This window comes from Nelumbo nucifera, chromosome 4 (genome assembly GCF_055504915.1).
Source record: "Nelumbo nucifera cultivar China Antique chromosome 4, China Antique-T2T, whole genome shotgun sequence".
In the NCBI taxonomy this organism is placed as follows: Eukaryota; Viridiplantae; Streptophyta; class Magnoliopsida; order Proteales; family Nelumbonaceae; genus Nelumbo; species Nelumbo nucifera.
The window spans coordinates 15,492,580-15,515,639 of NC_142652.1; the positions used below are offsets into that span (position 1 = coordinate 15,492,580).

The 23,060-nt window shown below is 38.9% G+C and overlaps 1 protein-coding gene across 1 annotated transcript in view; it reads right to left on the minus strand.

Annotated features, from left to right (window-relative positions):
- LOC104586743 (uncharacterized) overlaps positions 1 to 23,060 on the minus strand; it is a 31,845-nt gene that overhangs the window by 3,857 nt on the left and 4,928 nt on the right. The window contains exons 4-9 of the mRNA XM_010244068.2: positions 15,828 to 15,909; positions 8,056 to 8,126; positions 7,721 to 7,822; positions 4,081 to 4,170; positions 3,501 to 3,575; positions 3,370 to 3,402 (exon numbers count right to left, since the gene is read on the minus strand). Of these exons, the coding sequence (XP_010242370.1) occupies positions 3,370 to 3,402; positions 3,501 to 3,575; positions 4,081 to 4,170; positions 7,721 to 7,822; positions 8,056 to 8,126; positions 15,828 to 15,909 (453 nt within the window). The remainder of the gene's footprint in view (positions 1 to 3,369; positions 3,403 to 3,500; positions 3,576 to 4,080; positions 4,171 to 7,720; positions 7,823 to 8,055; positions 8,127 to 15,827; positions 15,910 to 23,060) is intronic.

Genomic DNA, 23,060 nt, shown 5'->3' on the forward strand with positions numbered 1-23,060 from the left:
CTTCCTTATAATTGTATTCATTAAAGACTGTATCCATGTTTTCATTTCTAAGGGGAGGTAACATCTTGTGCCTCCTCTTAGGGTGAATGTATACTTATTCCTCTTATTAATAAATTACCATTCATTTATAAAAATAAAAAATAAAAAAAAAAAAAACTTAAAGGAAATCAATAGATTAAAACAAGAAAACCTCAAATGAACATAAATTAATTTTTGTTTTATTTATTTGTGAAGACAATGCATTACCGTATGACTATGGCCATAAACTATTTGTTTATGGATTGATGTTAAGAACATAGTTTTCAAGGCAACATCTAGGCAACAAGGCGCCCTTGGAGGCTCGCCTCACCCAATTGCCAAGCAGTTATGTATACTGTCTTATAAAATACTTTTATATTGTTACTTTTTTGAGATTACAATTATAAAATAGACATTATTAAACAAAAAAATTCATTTTTTGTGTTTACAAACTAATTTCTTTTTATTATTTTCTTATTTGTTAGGGTTTAATCTACACAAACATTGCTAACTGCTGTATTGAACCTCAAAGACTTCAGAATCTGAACCAATAAGTAAGGGAAAAACTTAAAGTTTTGTCTAATCAACACATTTCTTCCTCCACATTTTCTTTCCACCTTTTCTTTTCTTCTTTTCCTATAACAATAATAGGGGTTCAGTCCCCACATTTTTTGAATTCTCTTTTCTTTCTTCTTTTTCTTCCCATAAATATGTTGATTTTCTAGGCTTAAACATGAAGTTTAAGAAAATTATGGATAGTTATTAAGGAAAGATGGTTATGGAACCTAGGGAACTACCTAGGATATGTATTTTTTACTTAAAAAAAATCCATCACCTAGGCGACTAGGCAACAAGGTGCCCCCCTGTCGCCTAGCCTCGCCTTGGTGCCTTGAAAACTATGGTTAAGAATTTTAGGCAGGCAAAACAGCATACATAATTTTCTATGTTTTGTTTCTGTTTCCTATTCTAAATAGTTGTTTTGGTTGTGTAATAAGTCCTAAGTAGGTATTGATGTCTATTGCATCTCATCAAAAGGTTTAACATAGATTTCAAATATTTCTAGTGTTTTCATAGTTTGTGTGATTTTACAATGTTTCTGTGAGGACAAGACTTTCACATCGACTGAATATTGCATCAAAACCAAAGTTTAAAACCTTACTCGGAGTGTATTATGCAAACTGACAAAAATTCTATGTAAAGGGGTGCTGCATCTTAAGATGGCGGCAAAGCAAGGGTTAAAACTGAAGATCCATTCACATATCCAATTTTGACTCAAGCTAGTCGCCCTGTTTCATGATTTGCATTAGCATGCAGCAAGATGGAGGCAATTTTGTTTCACTGATCCACTCTCAACTCAAGTAAGACTTGTCCTAACTATATGAGGCTGCCTAATAAATCCTGTTACACCATTCACTGATCCACTCTGTCAACTCTAAGCATCACAATTCATCAACAATAACCAGCTAGCTAGTTTGGTGCTTTCTATTTTTCAATCAACTCTCTGGCATATGTGCAAGAAAGAAATTTCATCTTATTCTCTCACAGACAAAAACAATATAGGAATGTCTTTGTACTTCTCATAAATAAATCCCTTTTAAGAGTGTAAGAAGTTAATGACTATTAGATTATGGAAGTTATTTCATATGTTTCTAATTAATTAGCACCAGTTGGAAAGCAAGACACCTTATGAGGGGTATACTTGTAATTGACCTTATAATAGATTAAAAATTTAAAATTAGACTAGATCAACTCATGGTATACCGAATTGATTCTCTCTTATTTTTCCACCTTTCAGCTCTCTTTCTTTATTTTCCTCATAAACCTTAAAAATGAACGAACTGAATTTAGGAAGCACAAATGAATGTGCTATTCTAAGTACAGAAGAACACCAAAAATATTGTTGCAATTTGCAAAAAGTGCTTAACTGATAAAAAAATGTTTAAATTTTGGTAATTTATGGTTTTCAAACTTTCTCCATTTATCAAGTGGAGGGCTGATTTCTGCTGAGCCTTTCCATTTGCATTGGTAGATAGGTTTGCACTTAGGAATCATACAATGATCACCCATCATTGTTATCCATAGTGGTAAGCTTGGACAAACCTCAATTTCATTAGATGCTTCATCAGTACTGTTCCCTAGTTTTTAACTCCCAAGTATTTGAGAATTCATCTCCCTAACATCACGAGTTAGTTGTGACCAATTTTGGCAGGAAGAAAATGGTTAATAGTTTCTACAACCAATATTTGATCACTATATTGGAAGCTAATTGAGATCTCCAAATGAAAGATCAAAATTGTATAGATCCATGATCAAACAACCTGCTGTACCTGGGATCAGTAGGTTCAAGGTTGGGTCGTACCCACAGGACTCGGCACACCTATGACATGTTTTCAGATAACAGCCTGGGTGCAAGAAACCTTAACGGATCAATGATAAAAAAATGGAATTGGGGATATATAAAAGAAATGGAATGGAGATAATCACAGCTAGCCAATCTCCACTGGCAAGCTACCCTCTACAACAAGGCTTTTGGAGTGAAGGGAATGCTCTGCTTCAAATAAAGTCAAGAAACCACCATTTTGACTAAAACTGTAGTCAGGAGAACCAGGAATGGTATGGTTACCTGTCTCCTGCATAGATATGCTGGCAGTGTTTTAAAAGGCGTGGGAGGCATACGCCTGGAGGCGCTCCCAAAACGCCCTGAGGCGTATTCATGAGGCATGCTAGAAGCGTACGCCTCATGCACACCTGATATGAAAATACAGGGAAAAAAAATTAAAAAAGAAAAAAAGGAAAGGAAAGGAAAAGAAAAGAAAGGGAAAGGAAAGGAAAGGAAAGAGAAGAAAAAAAGAGGAAAGGAAAGAAAAGAAAAGAAAAGGAAAGGGAAGGGAAGAAAAGATAAAGGGAAACAAAATGGTTTGCCCCCTGCCCCTTCAGCGAGCTCGCTTCGCTTTGACAAGACCCCCCCTTTGAACTACTGTTATGCATCTTTATTCTTCTTAATATAAAAGATTTTTATTAAAAATAAAGAAAAAATGAGATCCCCCCTTCCTCTTCATCCTCCTCCTAACCCCCCTCCTCTTAAGAAGGCTTACGCCTCCTTGTGTTCGAGAGGCTTACGCCTCTTGCGTTCTGAATTATACACCTCACACCTCTAGGTAGTGGAACGCCTCGCGTCACGCTTCCGCGTTTTAAAATATTGTATGCTGGTAGGTGTAGAACAAGGTATGTATTGTCAACAATCATTGAAAAAGGGTAAGTAAAGAATCAGAGAAAAATCCACTTTAAAATATTGAATACTATATCATGCATGTAATATATTATGCATATAAGTTGAGGACCAAGGTTCACCTGCTTGTCTTCCAACGAGCATATTTTTCCATCCTGAAAGAATGAGAATAAATAAGAATTTAATTAACTTAAACTTATCAAGAAAGGGGAGATGAGATGTTAATATTCAGAAGTTCAAGAATTGAGCTCACCAGACCAGAAACCATTCTTTGTAAAGAATCCAAGTCATAACCAATTTGTGAGAGATCAGCACGAACATCACTCACCTGTTTTACAAGGTTTAGCCCAATCAACCATTGATCTTCAATAGTACTTTTGAAAATGCAGGAAGCTCATAAAGTTTTATGCAGCTATGGTATATGAGCTACATACCCTTAGAATATTGACAAATTAAATATCTCTAATTAGAATCCTTTTCACATCTATAATCTTTCTTAAAAACATAAATATTTATAACACAAGCAGGAAGATCAGAGAAACAATTTATGGTAATGGATATGATTAAAACAACACTTCATCTTAAAAATCATAGATTACCAAAAGAACAGCCATACTAACTAGGTTAAAATGTGCTTCACATTTGGTTTCTTCCAAAAGGAAATGCAAAATACCATTTTTCTCCAAATGTTTGGTTACTCCAACCATCAGCAATCCAGATTATTGCACTCAAAATAACCAAAATACAGGACTTCTTTCCTATGGCATGCCTTTTCTGGACATTCCATATCAAAGTAAACCTGTCAAATAGAGGAGATATCCATAAAAGTGTACCTCATTCTTAATTAATTTTGATATCTCTTTCTGCTCATCTAGTTTTCCATCCAAGTTCTCAATCCGCTGTGTCAAATGCCTCTTTGTGGCCTGAAATATTATTGGGAAACAGAAAACAGATTCAATAAAGCATATACATGCATGGAACAAGGAGTTCCAACTTTACCTTCTTCCAAAAAATAACAAGGAGTTCCAACTTAAAAGATAAAATGACAAAAAAAAATCATATCAGCAACCATCCAAACAAGGGCAATGCTACTTTACCAAATTGGTTAAACTTTCCTCAAAAAAAATGCTACTTTACCAAATTGCTTGTCCCCACTAATAATGTATGAAATTTACATTTACTAAAATACCCATGTAAGTTAACACCAAGGACAAAGATTCAATCCCCTCTAGAAAATTTAAAATTCCCTGAAAGTTTGCCTGGAACAGAATGTTGAGCATTCATGACTGAAGAAGAGATGAAGACATTGAGATAGATAAGAGACAAGAGCAGAGAGACCCAATCAAATACCAGTTCATATGCAGCAACCTAATTGTAGCTAAATAGGTGATAAAACCATAAGAAAAATTTTATTTTTGGTTGAATATTTAGACTCGGGACTTTTTTTATTTTTAATTTGAGAACATTCTAGTTTTCCTGCTGGATGTTCATGTCCAGCCATGTAGTTGACTTAATTGAGAATTTTCCATTGGTATTGTTGCCCCACCACATACTGCCTTCTTGGTTTGTCTCTGGTAAATAGGTTTTTATTACTTTGTTCAATAATTCAGGGGGGAAAAAAATCCTTTAATTTGTCTACATCCCAACAGATGCATTTTTTTATTGATAACATGATCAACTCTTAGATAAAGATCTAGGTTTCTTAAATCTAGTTGGGATAAGTGTTGAAACAGGGGCCCTTCATTTCTCCAATTATACACCCAAAACATAATTTTCTCTCCATTTGATACCTTTAGCAAGGTATTACCAAAACCTTCTTGCACCAATAGGTTCAGTACAACTATGCTTTGATGCGTTAACTCCATGTTTTCACACTTTCTCCTCATCCCCATACCCAATATAAGTTACTTGGGTATGGACACTTGATGTCAAAAACCACTTTTTTTTTTGGAAAAGGTTAAGTAATTTTATTGAATATTTAAAGAAGCTACAGAATTAGTCAGTCCACTATGAGAATGGCCAGAAATACAACAAGTGCTACAGACACCAAAGGGGCTGGGTCTTAAGTTGCTGGAATACATTTACATGGTTGAAGACTGTATTAACAGCAACCCAAGAAACCAGTTTACTGACTGCATACTGCACAAATTCATCCGGACTTTTCTTTTTGTTACAGAAAATTCTGTTATTTCTTTCAGTCCAAATGGACCAGAGTACAGCTGCCGGGATAGTCTTCCACACCAACTTTCCTTTTTCCTTCAGACCCCTGATCTTCCAACAACATAAGCGTGAAAACATGATATGTCAAAAAACCACACATCAACTTTACTATAACCTCAAAATAACCAAAGCAGTACAACTACTAATGGTGTCGAAGGAGTGGGACTACTAAATATATCTGCATACAGTGTGCACAAATTGTACTAATTTAACTCAATAAAAGTTACCGTTTTCTATCATAAATATATTTGCATACATATTCATATATGTAGATATGTGTGTTTGTCTCTACTAAAATATTTTTGAACCTGTACATCCATGCTTTGACATGTTTTAATTTGTGCCACGCTTTTACACTTTCTCCTTAACCCTTTTTATTAGTAATTCACATCTGTACACTTGATGCCTAAATCCACATACTTACCTTTTTCTTTTAGAAAAAAAGATGACAGTAACCATATTATCCTTACTTTAAACCCAAAATAACCAAAGTAGAATAACTACTAAAAGCATCATGGAAGAATCTAGTATACTCATAGCATATGCACATAAATAGATATGTACATGCATACGAATACATATATAAAAGGGAATGGAATAAGTGTCATTGGGAAGTAGGTGAAATCTTCAGACTCAACTTAAGAAAGCTGCCTCTACTCTTTATTTTCCTATTGCAATTTTTCATATTGCCTCCCCTTTGGCTTTATTTTTCTACTTTATGAGTAGATTCCACCAAACATTGCAGATTCACAACTCTCTCTGATAGTTTTACTAGCTCATGATCAGGATCTAAATGTGCAATGAATGTGCCTCCAGTGCTGGTAGCCTACTGGATCTTTCGTTTTTACCTTCTTTTCTTTAAGATTGATAAACCCAGAGTCACTCCTGTCTGTGATTCTTTACTTGCTTAACACCTTCAATCAGAGCTAGCCTCTGGGTTATAGCTTCTTCTCTTGTTAAGAGCAATGTTTCAGTAAAAATAACTAAATCAATATCAAAAATACTCCTACAGGATTGCTAGGATCACAAAGAGAAAAGTTGTGAGATTTTTGGGCCCTAAGATATAAAGGAATAAGAGTTTCATCATCTTTTAACAGCCTATGGAGGTAGCAAAATTAAAGACATTAACAATTATCTATCAAAACAAGTAAAGTAGTGTGGAAAGATATTTTGGCACGCCTTCCTCGGTTTCAAAGTAGGGGAGGGCAGCAGTTGCCCCTAACAGAGATGGTGTGGTAAGGGATTTCTTGGAGTCTATTAATGGTCAGTTAGTTTGGTTCCCCAGGTTTCAAAGGAACCTTAACGATTGGGAGGTGGATGCACTCCAAAATCTGTTAGGGAGTTTGTAGGAGGTTGAAGTCAATCTCAGATATACTGATACTAGAGTGTGGACTTGTGAAAAGAATGTTCACTACTAAATCTTGTTATGCAGCTGTGTCTGGTCATGGTGTTAAAGTGGCCTGGTCCTAGATTTGGAAGACTCGGGTTCCCTCAAAAATTATCTTTATTTTATGGATTGCAGCAAAGGGATAAAGTTCAAACAGTGGATGTTTTACTAAGGCAAGGCTTGAACTTCAGAGGAACCTGTAGCTTGTGCGAGTCAGCTTCTGAATCTGTAAATCATTTATTGATTCACTGCCTGCTTACTTATCAGGTGTGGCGCCATTTCTTCGGGCTCTTCCATATAAGTGTCTTACCTGTTCTGTAGCTGATATGTTATCCTCTTGGGAGTGTGGTGCTTTCTCAGCCTGGAGAAAGTGCTTGTGGAAGTTTTTGCCTTTTGCCATTTGCTGGACAGTCTGGAAGGAAAGGAACCATAGGATCTTTGAATCTAAATCAAAGGTTGTAGAATCAGTTATTGGTAGAGAGGAATGGTTGTTGCAGAATTGGGCTGGTTGCTCTAATCTTTTTGTAGGAGTGTCAGCTAGTACTTTTTCTTCAAGTTGGTTGTCTATCATATTTTGAGTATGTCTAGGAGCTCATTGTATACGTTCTGTGCATACCTACAGAGGCACACTTTTTGTAATTGGGTGAGGGTTTCTTGCCCACCCTCTTTTTTGATATTAATACAAATTTAATTTTACATCTTTCAAAAAAAAACTCTCAAAGCAAGAAGAATAAGCTTGGACTTGCAATCCTTTCAAAACACGAGAATGTGAATCTAGGAACTATTCTTAAAAAAAAAAAAAAACTTTTTTATTGGTTAATTATAAAATGCACAAAACAGTAGTAAAAAACGAAACTGGGACTTACAGCAAGAGCAGAAGAAACTTGCTCCAGATGTTTGGTCATGCTGGAAACAGCATTTGCCATGTTACGCTTGGTGACATACATAAGATCTGAGAATGACAGACCCTGAACACAAACACACAACATTAGAGAGAGAGAGAGAGAGAGACAAGTTTGAACTTGTCAATATGAACTATATACATTACTTTAAATAGAAAAAGAAAAACAGCATATAGCATTTTCTGATGAGATACTTATTTATTGCAGTGTTAATGTAGATATTATTTGGGATTTGGAATTCATAATGAACTAAAGTAAAATATGGAAAGGGATTAATTTAGTCATTTGATCTGATATACCTTCCACCACATGTATCCATAGCCCAACGCACCCAAGGCTGCAGCTGGCATCACGAGAGATGTCATGTTTCCTGCAAAGCAAATTACTTTACTTAACATTGAAAATTGACTCATCTGAACCAGCAGAATATCACTTACAATGTGTCTGCCCTAAAGAACATCAGGGTCAACATGGAAAAAATTAGCACTTTTAGATTTTTTTTTTGATAAATGAAGAATTTATTAACGAAAGAAAATAGAAGCAACTTTTACAGGAGACACTTGGAGAGGCACGAGCTGTGACCTCTCCAACCCTACAAACACTTAAAACAGATTACAACTGAGCCCAATACAAATGTTCCCTCCCCCTTGCTTGGCTAAACAGACAGCCATAGCATTAGCAGATCTCCTTGCCCATTGTATTCTAACATATAAGTTTCTCGTCAAACATTTGAATCTTTTAAGTTCGTTTCTGAAACACCAAGCTACAGTCTCTGGATTCTGTAACCACCCCACAACCACCTTAGAATCACCTTCTATTAGTAACTGCTCCACTCCTATCTGTACAGCAAACTGTACCCCTTGTAGTGCAGCTAAAAGTTCTGCCCTCATGGAGTCCCCCTCACCTAAAGGACCGGAAAAAAGGAGAGCCACAGAACCACTTCCATTCCTTATAACCCCTCCCATCCCAGAAGGGCCTGGGTTGCCCAAGCTACTCCCATCAAAATTTAATTTCAGGAAGCCTTCAGGTGGAGGTACCCAGCTCATGTGCAACTTTGTCTTCAATGAAGAACTGCTTGCCACTTCTGCCCAATGCCTCCACAGATCGTTAAAAGAAAACTGCTGAAATAACTCTGAAGATTTTAGCCACACTATAGCCCTACACAGGATACAGTCCTTCAAATCTTGTTGGCTTCACAGCTTCCCTTGGAATATTCGGGCATTCCTTTCTTCCCACACTGTCCAAAGCAGTGCTGCTTTTGCAACCCTCCACATCACTCTTCCTCTTCAATGGCGCAAAGCAAAGGTAGAAGGGTCAAAAATTAAGCTTACATCTGCTGGCCTATTCCACCTGCGTCCAAAAATCAAGAAGAGCCAATCCCACAAATCTGCTGTAACAGTACAGGAGATAAGCAAATGGTTGCAGTCCTCACCATGGGATCTGCAAAGGGTACACCAATTGGGTGAAGTGCAGAGATAGGGTCTTCTCCTTTGTAGATTATCCAAGGTGTTTACTTTCCCATAAAACACTTCCCAACAGAAAGCCAAGACCTTAGGGGGAACAGGTTTGCACCAAACCTCCTTAAAAGGGAAAGGAGCAGACAATGAATGACAAAGGGCTTTGAAGAAGGAGGCACAAGAAAAACTACCTGAGGGCACAAGAGTCCAAAGCCTTTTATCTGATTCCGTGGGGTCCAAACAAACTTTCTCAAGGGTACTCAATAGGCAAGTAAGACTCACAATCTCCTCGTCCCTTAGACCTCGTCGGAACCCAAAGTCCCAAACTAGAGTCAACAGAGAATCCAAAGGGGAGCAAAAATAAGAAACAGGCTCTTTCTTGTACTAGGAGATAGTGCATAAAAACGGAAAGAGGTCCTTCAAAGGAGCCTCTTCAACCCAGATATCTTCCCAAAAGAGAACCGAATTACCAGTACACACATCATACCTAAGAAAATTGTTGAGTTGAGGGAGAACACTGTGAATTGCCTTCCAAGGTGTTGCCAAAGTTGCCCTCCAAGAGACCCCAGCATCCCATCCGCTCTCCAAGTGGCCATGAATACTTCCTATCACTTCAACCCACAATCTTTCTCCCTCTAATGACCATCTCCATAGCCATTTTCCCAACAAAGTCGTATTTTTTGCATCAGATTCCCTATTCCTAGACCTCCCTCTTCTTTAATCTTGCATACTACCTCCACTTCATCATATGATCCTTCTTACTTTCCCTCGGCTCCCAAAGGAAGTCCCTCATCAACTTCTCTATCTTCTTAGCTTCTCTAGAAGGAATCCTAAAGACTGACAAGAAATAAGTTGGTAGGTTAGACAGGGTGGCTCTAATTAGGGTAATCCTACCCCCCAAAGAGATATAGTTCTTTTTCCAAGAAACCAATCTCTTCTTAAATTTCTCCAAAACCGGGCACCAAAAGTTGCTCTCCCTAGGGTTTGCCCCTAAAGGAAGTCCTAGGTAGGTCATGGGCCAAGTGGCTACAAGACACTCTAAGCACCCTGCAATCGCCTCCACCTCTCTATTATCCAAATTTATCCCTACCACACTGCTCTTTTCAAGGTTGACTCTCAGATTGGACATACTTTCAAACCTTTGCATCAATAGCTTTAGATTCCTTAACTTCTCCAGGTCCCCTCCTTCACCAAAGACTAAAATATCATCTGCAAATTGAAGATGGGTAACTGACACTCCAGACCTGCCTACTTTCCAACCATTTATTAAATTCTCCCTATCAGCGTTTGAGATCATTCTACTTAGCACATCAGCTAACAAGGTGAAAAGGAAGGGCAAGAGAGGGTCTCCTTGCCTTAGTCCCCTACATGCTGGGAAAAAATCCTTTACCACTCCATTAATCAAGATAGAGATGTGACTAGAGCTCACACAGCCAATAATCCACTGACACCACCTTTCTCCAAAACCACGTTTCCTCATAACTTGTAAAAGAAATTGCCAATCCACCAAATCATAGGTCTTTTCCAGATCAAGCTTACAGACAAATCCCTTCTTTTGGATCTTCTCATTTCTCCCAGGCATTCATTAGCTACTAAGATTTGGTCTATAATTTGCCTCCCTTGAACAAAAGCCCCTTGGTATTTGCTGATTAGGGAAGGAATAACCTCTTTAATCCTCAATGACAACACCTTAGCTAAGATTTTGTAGATACTAGTCACTAGGCTTATTGATCTAAAATCCTTTGGGAGGATAGCATCAATCTTCATAGGGACTAAGACCAAGAAAGTAGCATTGACTCCTGGGCTTACTAAATGGTTGTTTGCAAACTCTCTAAACATCTCACAAAGATCTTTCAAAATCCCCCAGCAATCTTGATTAAAGGCCATTGTAAAACCATCTGGGCCTGGCGCCTTAGACCTATCCATCAAAAACACTGCCCTTCTAATCTCATCTTCTTCAAAATTTCTTTCCAACCAACAAGCTTTTTCATTGCCCAGACTTGGGCCAATCCAATCCTTCCAAGGGTAGCCTCTCAGCCAAAGGTCTTCCATTCAGATTTTTGAAGTGATTGACAAAGGTTGTTTGCAAACTCTCTAAACATCTCACAAAGATCTTTCAAAATCCCCCAGCAATCTTGATAAAAGGCCATTGTAAAACCATCTGGGCCTGGCGCCTTAGACCTATCCATCAAAAACACTGCCCTTCTAATCTCATCTTCTTCAAAATTTCTTTCCAACCAACAAGCTTTTTCATTGCCCAGACTTGAGCCAATCCAATCCTTCCAAGGGTAGCCTCTCAGCCAAAGGTCTTCCATACAGATTTTTGAAGTGATTGACAAAGGTTCTAGCTATTTCCTCTTGATTTGCAATTACCTCCCCTTCCACTTCTAGTTTGGCTATAAAATTACTCCTTCAATATCCACTTGCCAAATCATGAAAAAATTTGGTGCTTCCATCTCCTTCCTCAATCCATTAATGCCTTGATTTCTGTTGCCAACAAATCTCTTCCCTAAGCAGCATATCTTCCAAGTCCTTCAACTGTCTTCTCTTCTCTCTATCTTGTTCAATCAAAGTCCCATGGGACTCCTTTTCATCTAAGGCCTCAACTTGAGTGATAATATTCAACTTTTGTTCCTCCACTCTACCAAAATGATCCTTATTCCACTCTTTTAATTTGAATCTTAATCACTGCAACTTCTTGTGAAATCTCACTCCCTTCCACCTTACCCCACTTAGCTCTTCATCCCACCATTCCTTCACTTTAGCCTTAAACTTTGGATGTGTTAACCACATGTTTTCAAATCTGAAGGATCTAGGCAGAGCTCCAGAGACTAAATTACCCCAATAGTTTTCCCAATCTAGGTTGAAGAGGAACCTATCCAATTTTGAACTCAAAGGGTTTTCCTGGAGGTTGGACCAAGTGAACTTGTGTTGCAACTGTGGGATCTCCTTCAATTCACACTCATCTATAAACTCATTAAATTTCCTCATACTTTTTGTGATTGACAAACGGGGGTTATTGGTTTCATCCAAGAATCTTACTACATTAAAGTCCCCTCCCACACACCATAGGCCATCCCATAATCCTTTTATTGCAAACAATTCCTCCCACATTTGTTCCGCTCTCTATAGGAATTAGGGCCATACACATTGGTTGCTACCCACATGAAACCATCCTTCACATTCCTAAATTTGGTAGAAATAGAGGATCTCCCTATCGGTTCCTCCAAAGGTTCCATTATCTCATCCTTCCAAACTGTCACAATTCCCCCTGAAGCACCACAAGACGGAGCTGGTGACCAGCTCACTCCCCTAGATCTCCAAAAGCTTCTGACCCATCTTGTATCTATCTCAGACAATTTTGTCTCTTGTAGGAACACAGCATCATGATTTTCCCTCCAAAAAAGATCCTTTATTACTCTTCTCTTCCTTGCGCTCCCCAAGCCTCTTACGTTCCAACTTCTATTTTCATCAGAGAACTTTTTTCCAGAACCCTTCTTTTGCCAACCTCCTATCCTTACCTAGATTTCTTCCTCTTGTCACCTCTTCCACTAAACTCTAAATCCCCCTCAATATCTGAAAGTAATCATTCCACCCCGGCTTGTTTTTCTTTTTGTTATCCTTCCTTTTTTTCATTTTTCCTACTATATTTCTTCATCTGTCCTTCCCCTCATTAAGATCTTCCCCTTTCAAGCTCCTATCTCCCATCTTAAGCGACTCTATCCCTTTACCCTCTTCTACTCCTTCAGTTCCTACCTCCTTCCTGGCCCCCTTCTTTCCCAAACTCACTTCCACATAACCCTTTCTAATTCTGTGTTCTTCGAAATCTGAACAAATCCACCCCCAAATTCTTTCTATCTCCTCCTCCCTACCTTCTCTCCCATCACAATCAGGCTTTTCCTTTACTTTTCTTTCCAGGATTTACCTTTCCACCCTCTAGCTTATCACCATCCCCTTCTCGAGCAGATGCTGGGGTATCTGCAGAAGGCTCAACACACAGGTCAATACCAAAAACCGAAGGGACACGCATACCTGACTGAAAACAACCCAAGGCAGGGCTAGAAAGGCCTTTGGAATGGGACTTTACAGCTTAAGACGTTGATTTCCCCCCAGTCAGACATTGCGGTTAAGTGGTTTGGATTATATTAGCAGCCTCTTCTGATCTCGTCAAAAGCAGACCCTGCCTCTTTGTCTCCCTTCCTGGTCTACTTCCAACTAACCCAGGGGAGTCCTGTCTCTTTGTGCCAAACCCCATACTATACTGCTCTCTTTGATTAGCTCCCTCGATTAAGGAGGGTGTAGCTTGCACAACATCAGTAGCCAACGTTTCAGCCTTCCTACTTGTCTTGATCTCGCCCCCAACAGATGAATCTTCCTCTAGGAACATAATCTCTGTATTGAAACTGCTTTCCTCCAGGAAATCCCCTTTAACCTGCAACTCAACACTACCTATGCTACATGCATCCTCCGTGTCTGAATCTTCACTGTATTCCTCACCTGACCAGCCCCCATCTTCTAAGCAAGTCATATCCTTCCATTTTGCGCACCTAGGATTTCGTCTTTCAGGTGAAATCTTGCTTTGTTTCTTCACAGGAATCCATTGTAACGAGCTTTGTCCAGTCGATTTCGTTCCTGAGGAGCGGCAACCAACAAAAGGTCACGAAGAGGACGATGATAGACACATCGTCCCATCTAGAAGAGGCCCCCTTGTTCAACCACGTAAGTTTTAAGTGACTCACGTGGTCCCCCTAACTCTTTTTCAAACGGGCTGTCCTGGGGCCCTTTTGAACCTTTGGTTGTCGACCCAAATTTCTTGATGGGCTTTTGCTTATTACCTAGCCCATAACTAACAACCTACGACGCCACATGACATTTTGAGGGGCCACACACGTTCAATCCTTCATCCGGTTCAGAGTCACCTGATCTAGGTTCGGTTCTTCCTGAACCGACACCTTCTCCTTGTTTAAATCATCAGTATCGGCACCAGCTACAACTTGTGCAAAAGTCCGGCTGCAGGGCAGCCTGTTTTCTTCTTTACGCATAAGACCTTCCCCCTGTTTACTACCTTTTTGTCTCTCCAAAAGGTGTTTTTCCATTTTAGTATAAGTGTTTTTCTTGTTTGAACCAGCCAATCCCTTACTTCGACGCAGCTCTTCTTCTTCAACCTTCTCATCTCCCTCCTTGCGAGCCTCTTTCCATAGCAGAGCTTCAATGGATGAAGCCAACCAAACTGAATAGAACTGACCTTTGACTCTCACCTCTATCTTCCATGGCATCTCCTCTGGCTTTACTGCATTTAGTAGAATAGCAGCCGAGTAGAGGTCTCTCCAGAATACACCATCCTTCACACATCAATGCAATGGCTTCAGCAGTTTCTTGCTTCCACAGATGAAAAGGCAGGCCTAGTATTTGCACCAACACCCCATCTTCAACAAAGAAGTCTTTGGCATTTGACCCTGGACACCATCTTGAGATTGTGAAGTTCCGAAGTTTAGCTTGGATGTTTAAGGCCTCAAACCCTACTTTGTTCTCAAGTAAATCCAGCAGTGCCTTTCCATTTTCTGTGACTTCAATCTTGTTGTTAACAACTCTGAAACTTTCCTCCAATCTTCAACACAGGTTGATGTTTTAACTATCAGTTTGTTTCCCCAGTCTTCTCCCTTTAAATTTACTCCCATTCTGCATTTTCTTGCCCCAGTTGTTACTATTAGAGCCTCTTGCTTATTATCCTCAACCTGGTTATTAGTACTATTTGACTTCCCTTTTACTGTTGAGTTTACTTCTCTTTTAGCACCCAACCATTGCAGCAGTTAACTTAATACCCCAAGAACTTCCTTCCAACCCTGACCTTTCCTTCCCTCTGGGAAGAAAACAGTTTGTTTCCTATCCTTTCCAAAGTATTCCGTCAAGGCTATGAAAGACCCTTGAGAGTTTCTCTTGCACTCTACTACATATTTTCTTCCTGATTCTGAAAGAAACTCCTTACAGCTGATTTGTTTACCCTTGTTACTTGCACCTTCCAAAAAATTCCTCGAAACCTTCAATCACACCCATACCTTCTACCAGCATCATCCCTCTCCTTGCTTCCCTGATTTTCAGACTCAGATGCCCCTTTAGTGTCAGTTCTTCGACAAGAAGCTCCTTAGCTTCAATCTTCAATGTTTTTCTCCAGCGGGCTATCTCCACGAATCCTCCCATGTTTTCTCCTCCCAAGTGGTCTTTCTTCCCTCCCCCTTGAGGGTAGTTAGAACATTATCTTATCTGAACCAAGGACTTGACTCAAGAAAATATAAAAATCCATTACCTAATGGTGATCCCAGCAATATGGGGTCTTGGGAGGGGTGGACTGGATACAGACCTAATCTTTGGCATGTTTTGCGGGAAGTTTAACCAAATTTCATTAAAAGGGAGTACATGACAAGATGTACAAAACAGGGGAAAACCCCAAAGAGATTACAAAGGAAGAAGCCTATCACTGTACAGATTTTCAACGACAGGACAAAATTTCAAACTCTTATGCATGTTCATACATAATGAAGACAGCAAAACCTTGCTGGTTATGCAATAAGATGAACTGGAAATATTGAAACTGCTAAGCATGTGGTAGGAGATACCAATCTGGCCAGAATTTCCATTTAGAACAGTTATTTGTCGTGATGAAGCTAGTTGTCTGACTTCCATTGCCAATCGACGCACCTACAAGACAGTCAGTAAAAGAAAAGATCAGAAAATAAAAGGCAAAAAAAAGAAAAACTTGGTGAGAAATGGAACGAATAAAATTTTAAGAAATAAACGTCGAATTGACTTTTTTTCCTGGACCTCTCTTTTGATAAATAATAACTGTGCAATTGTATACTTTGTCTTACTGGATCATGAAATGAATAGCTGGTTTAATGATATTAATTATAGTATTTTCTATTATAAATAGATTGAAAGAACTAATCCACAAAAATTACCACCAGAAAGAATACATTTTATCAGAATGCCTCCAAGAGAAACATCATATGCCTCTAAAAAAACAGCAAGGATATGATCACTAAATTCTTGAAGCAGATAGAAAATATATTGCAGTCGCCAACTTTTTTTATAATAAAGTGACAGTTAGAACATGTCACAGAAAATCGGATTACTGAAAGACACATTTCACAAAGCCAATAATAATTTATGCATTTTAATTGTGGTGATGAATTGCTTAGCTGATTATGGGCAGCTTATGACTTTCACAAGAGATTATTTAAAAAAGAGGTGAACTATGATTGTAATGCATTATTTGCAAAGCAAGCATAGGATTAGCTTTTGTGTGCATGTTTTACCATTTCTGGTGACTTATTTCAGGTTCGCTTGCATGTAGTGTTATAGCTTGATCTTCTCCTCTGTTCATGTGAGAAAACTTGCTTGAGGTATTTTCAATTGTGTGGACCAAAAGCTGAGAGAAGGAAGGCCAAGGCTATTTTTCCTTATGTCTTTATGTGCCTTTTAGTGGCTCTCATGATGGGCTAGCAGCTAGGTTTCACCAGTTCATGTTAGCCAGCTTCAAATATAACCAATGGGCCTATAAAGATACAAGCTCAGGGTTCCCTTGTAGAAGAGTTTGGATAGGTCACTGGTCACATCCCCCCCCCCCTAGAGTTTCTTTTTTTGTGTGGGAGGCTTTCTTGAAAAGAATAAGCACCTGCAATTTATTACAGAAGAAGCACAAATGAAGGTTGTGCATCCCTCCCCATATTTGCACCCTTTGCCTCAGTAATGGTGAATCGGCTGAACATCTTCTTTTATATTGTTCAGTAACAAGGAAGAACTGGCTTCATTTTATCAACCTTGTTGGTTACAGCTGGGTTTTTCTGGAACATATTGAAGATTTCTTAAGACAATAGAAAGGAAGAGGATTAGGTAAAAGGGGAAGAATCTACTGGCACACGGAAGATCAAGCAGTATTGTGGGTTTTTTTTTTTTTTTGAAAAAAATATTGTGGGGTGTTAGGGAAGGACGAAGCAATATTTTCCTCACCCAGTCCTTCAAGAGTGAAAAGCCTCCCCCAACCAAGAGAGGAGAAAAAGGTGACTCTGTACTTTGATGGAAGTGCAGTCGGAAACCTGGGAACAGCAGGAATTGGCTTGTGTTTAGGAGGGATGGAAGCCCTATGTGGGCTTTTATTGGACCAATTGGGAGTGCAGACTCCACAATGGCTGAAATTTTAGCTGTTTATAGCAGGTCTCCATATCTCAAGAGATCTAGGCTTGACTAATCCAGTAGTCAAAGGTGGCTGTAGCAACACGATAAAGTGGCTTGGGGAGAAGGAAGGAAGGAAGGCCTTGGAGATTGGCTCACTATTTGGATGAGGCTAGAGATCTGTTGAAATCCTTAAACTGCAAACATTTGCTGGATTCCTAGGGAACTAAACTCTGTAGCAGATATTTTAGCTAAATCTGGTATATACAGGGACAACTTGTACAGTGATAGAATTATGCATTTGTAACCTGTGTGTAGCATCTTTCCATTGTACCTCATCTCATGTACTCTTTTTTTCTATTTATAACAAGTTAATCTTTCCCTCAGAAAAAAAAGATGTACCAGAAAGGAGAGGCTAGGGGCTATGTCTCATTAATTAATGCTAGCCCAGCTTCAAATATAATGAACCTATAAAGATGTACCAGCAAGAAGAATGTTGAAGTGAAAGGTAATTGCCAAACTATAACTCTTTGGATGAAGAAAAAAGGGTGATTCCTTGGAGTTTCAGACATTTGGTTAGAAAGGCATGAACCCTAGGCAGCAATTTGTACAGCTCATTCAATTGGATTCCAAGGAATGCAAATGCTTTGGCTGACTCCTTAGCAAGAATAGGGACTCTGAAGGATCATATGGAATGGAGATTACCAAGGCTGGCCTTCAATTTGTAATACTCTGAAGTTTATATATGTGTTAGCCTTGTATTCTTATGGTTTGCTGCCCTCCTTATGGGGCAGCTAGGTCTCAGGAGTTGATCTTAATGAAGTTATATTGTCATTTATACAATTTTAAAAAGCTTATGGGGCAGAATCTACTCGTGGCTGCAGTTTACAGACAGCTAAAGGATATACCTTTCAAGTTTCAACTCTTTTTTTTTTATTCTAGGATCTTTTTGTATCTAGATCTGCAGTGTAATCAGCTTTTTAGTTTTTTCCCTGTTTCAAATTCTTTTTGAGCAGGGCCTTGTATTTCTTTGTTTTTGCCTTTTATAATACATTACCTTTCTCTCAAAAAAAAACATTATCACTTATCCAAAAAAAATTGCTGAGTTGAGCCCAAAGACCACAAGCTTAGGTTTATTCCAGCAAATCCAACAATCTGAGTTTTTCCAACTCAATGGATCCCATGCAATGCTTCAGACTTGGGATGGTTTATAAATACAGAGAGTTTATTGGATCATATGTGAAATGGTCCAATTATTGGATCAATCCAGTGATATATGACATCATATTTATAAATATAAAATATTATACATGTTAGAGGTCTATGGGAGGGGCCTTAGTGTCTCGGAGGTGATTTTAATGTGATAAGATTTACTTTTGAGACAAGTAATCCCAATCAGGTGATTTCCACAAGTATGAGAGGGTTCAATGAGTTTATTGAGGGTTGTGAGCTAAAAGAAATTCCAATTCAACAGACCCGGTTCACCTGATCCAACTTTCAGTCCTCCCCCATTTGTTCAAAGTTTGACAGATTTGTGTTTAATGTTGCTTGGGAGGGCTACTGGGGAGGGTTGATGGTGAGAGCTAGAGTTACCTCAGACCACTGTCCAATTCGAATAGGCACTGAAGACTTCTTGACTAGTCCTACCCCGTTTAGATTTGAGAACGTGTGGCTTACCTTACCCATCCGGATTTTATTAGTAGAGTGGAAGAATGGTGAAATGAGGAGTTGGGGATTTTGATTGGAAAGGAATAAGGTTTCACAAAAAATACAACATTTAAAAGGCAAGCTAAAGGAGTAGAATAGAGATATTTTTGGAAGAGTCGAGGAAAGAAAGTTGAGTGTGACTTCTAGAATTGAGCAGCTGGACCAAAAGGAAAATCAAGGGTCGGTGACTAAAGAGGAAAGAAGTTTAAGATGGACTCTAAAAAAGGAGTTAGAGGAGGTTACTTAGGGAGGAGATATGCTGGAGACAGAAGTCGAGACATAAGTAGATTAAGGAAGGTGATGGTAATACTAAATTTTTGTTATGCAATAGCCAATGGGAGAAGAAGGAAAAAGTTTGTGGATAAATTGGAAATAAATGGTGAAATCTCGAGGAACCAAGAGGAACTTGCAAAATGTTTTGTGGATCATTTTAAGAGTGTTTACAAGAAGGTGAGTGATGGTGGAGTGATAGTGGAGGGGTTAGACTGGCCAAGGTTGGATCTAGAAGTGGCATGAGTGCTGGAAAAGGACTTTGAGCTGGAAAAAATTAGAAAGGCGATCTTCTCAATGGATAGATCTAAAGCTCCAAGACTGGATGGCATGACAATGGCTTTTTACCAAGATTGTTGGGAGTTAATCAAATTTGATTTGCTAGCAGTGTTTGAGGAATTCACTGAGGAACATTTCCTTTGTTCAAGGATAAACTCCACTTTCTTGGCCTTGATACCTAAGAAGGATGATGCCATTAGTCCTAGAGATTTTAGACCCATTAGCCTGGTGACTAGCATTTATAAAATTCTGGCTTAAGTTCTATCAATAAGATTGAAAGATGTACTCCCTAGTTTGGTTACACAGTCTCAAGGAGTTTTTGTTCAAGGCAGACAAACCACCAATCAAATATTGATAGCCATGTGTGGAGGATTACAAGAGAAAGAAGAGGAAAGGATTTGTGTGTAATTAGACTTGGAGAAGGCCTATGACATGGTGGACTGGATTTTTCTTTTGGAAGTATTGAAATGTTATGGTTTTGGGGAAAGATGGTGTGGATGGGTTGAAGGGTGTTTGAAAACTTGTCATTACTCGGTAGTGGTGAATGGTGTGGCAAGGGATTTCTTCCCAGCTACTAGGGGATTAAGACAAGGGGATCCTGTGTCCCCCTTTCTTTTTACCCTAGTAGCGGATGTTTTTAGTAGACTTCTCCCTATGTTGGATATCTTTAAAGGGTGGAGAATAGCAGACTTAATGCAGCGGTGACACACTTACAGTTTGTTGACGATACAATCTGTGAGGGTGGGGATTCATTAAAGGCAAGACAGTTGAAGGAGATGATTAAGTTGTTTGAGTTTATTTCATTTTTTTATAAATATTGAGTTTATTTATCAAAAATCAAAGAGTTGCGTGGCAGGGACAAACTTGGAGCAGGGAGAGCTAGAAGAAGTAGCAACCCATAGCTGCTTGGCCTTTGAAATACCTTGGGATGCCACTAGGAGACAATCTGAAAGAAAGTAGGTTCTGGAACCTAGTTGTGGAAAGGTGCTCTAAGAGATTGGCTGCCTGGAAGAAAAGTTATATCTCGATGGGAGGTCGAATTACTTTGATAAAATCCACTTTTGCAAATTTGCCAATCTACTATCTTTCAGTGTTCAGAATGCCACAGAGAGAAGTGATGAAGCTAGAAAAATTGATGAGAGATTTTTTGTAGGAGCCAGGGGAAGGTAGGAAGGATACTTGACCAATTGGGGCGTAGCGTGCAAAAGTAAAGATCAAGGGGGTTTAGGCATAGGAAACTTAGGCAATAAGAATTCCTCCTTACTAGGTAAGTGGCTTTGGAGGTGGCCTCAGGAGAAGGGGGTGATTGATAGTATTCATGGTTCAGCAGGCAATGGATGGGATGCTGGGGTGTCTTCTAGGGCTACATTGATATCTCCTTGGAAGTCCATCTGTGGAGTGCTTCTTCAGTTTCTATGCCAAATCAAGTATGATGTTTGCTCTGAAGATAAGGTTCTTTTTTGGGAGGACCTTTGGCTTGGTGATTCAACCCTTAAAGATCTGTTCCCCTTGTTGTATTCTCTTTCTTTGTTCAAAAAAGAACCTGTCTCTCATTTTGTTTCCCTCTCTGTGTCGACCGGGTTAAGCTGGAATTTGGGTTTAAGAAGAAATTTAAGGGACTTTGAATTTGAAAGGGCAACCTCATTGTTAAAAATTCTTGATTCTGTTTTCCTGGATTTATCTAAGTCCGATGGTCAGATCCGGGATTTCACACCCCAAAGGGATCTTCTCTTGTGCCTCCTTTATGGCATTCTTGTGTTCAGATCCAAACTCTCCTCATTGCCCTGCTAACGAAATTTGGGCTAAGCCTTTTCCTCCCAAGGTTGGGGCTTTGTGTTGGAAAGTTTTCCATGGAAAAATAAACACGTTGGATGTCTTGCAAAAAAGAAGACCTTTTCTGTGTCTGTCCCCTAATTGGTGTACCCTGTGTAAAGCAAGTGGAGAAAACTGTTACCATCTTCTGATATCCTGCTCCTTTGTGGTTAGTCTTTGGGAAAAGATTTTTTAACTTCTTGGTCGTAGGTGGAGTTTACCTACTAAGATCGGAAATCTCTTTGACCAGACGACTTTCAGTTGGCCAAAGAGAAGGGGTAAGATTTTGTGGAGATGTCTAAGGGCTGCATTGATTGGACGGTGTGGGAGGAAAGGAATGGTAGAGTGTTCAATGATAAAGAAAGAAGGAAGTAGTGCTGGAATGCATTTTATATAGAGCTATAATGTGGGCCAAGTCTCTAGTTTTATTTTCTGAGTTCTCTTTTGATGATTTGTGGAGGAATTTGGAAGTGGTAGCTAGAAGCTCCTCTAAGAGAGTCAAACCTGTTGTGGGCTGGAAACCACCGGACGAAGGCTTCATCAAACTGAACTTTGATGGAAGCAGTCTAGGGAACCCAGGCCCGGCTGGTATAGGGGGAGTTTTTAGAAACTGCGAAGGCCATATTGTTGCTGTTTTTTCAGGTCCAGTTGGAGTAGGGGATTCAGCCTTTGCGGAGTTCGAGCTGTCTTACAAGGAATACAGATTACTAGAGAATTAAATTATGACAGGATGGTAGTGGAAGGTGACTCTAAACTGGTAATAGGTTGGTTGAAGGAACCTGAAACAGTAATTTGGAAATATAAAGTGTATATGAAAAGATTTAAGTGGCTGGTCAGAGATATGGTAATCTCAGTCCAATGGGAAAGGAGTTCAGCTAATGGGATGGCTGATTTTTTTGCAAAACGTGGGGTGCATAGATCTGATTTATTTTGGGCTCAGTTGTAATCTTGTTTCCAGATGGGGCTGCATCTCACGCCTCTCCTGGATGTACTCTGTAACCTTGTGATATTTCTTCTAGTCTAATAAAATTTCTATTGTTCATCAAAAAAATACATATATGAGTTGCAGTTGGATAGTTATTTATTTTTCCTTTTCATACAGGCAATTGAGACTAGAGTTTCATAAACCACATTTTTGCAATAAAAATATACACATTATGTCAATATAGATGCCAAATAAACAATAAAGTATAGAAATAATCTTGTGGCTCAATGGTAATATATCTTTTCTTGGGAAGGTAGGTCATAGGATCGAGTCCCCTTATAATCATTATTTTTTTTCGATACAGAATTGATTGTATAAGAATCAATAAAACTTTTTTTATCAGCAAAAAAAAACTTTCATTAATAACAGAGAAATTAAGTTACAATAGATAAAGATTGCAGAAGAATCAATAAAACTTTCCTCACTGGCCAGAATCCTGGATAGCAGACCAAATATACAAAGCCACCTTTAACTGCAGAAGCAAACTTAAAGAGAAATTACAAGTTCATTCCCAGCCCATACAAGACTTTCCCTTATGGCCCCTGCTTTTCAGCTTTTGCTGAGGTATCAGCCAAGATGTCAGTGTAACTACAACAAAGTAAAGACCTTGGTTGATGGTTTTCAA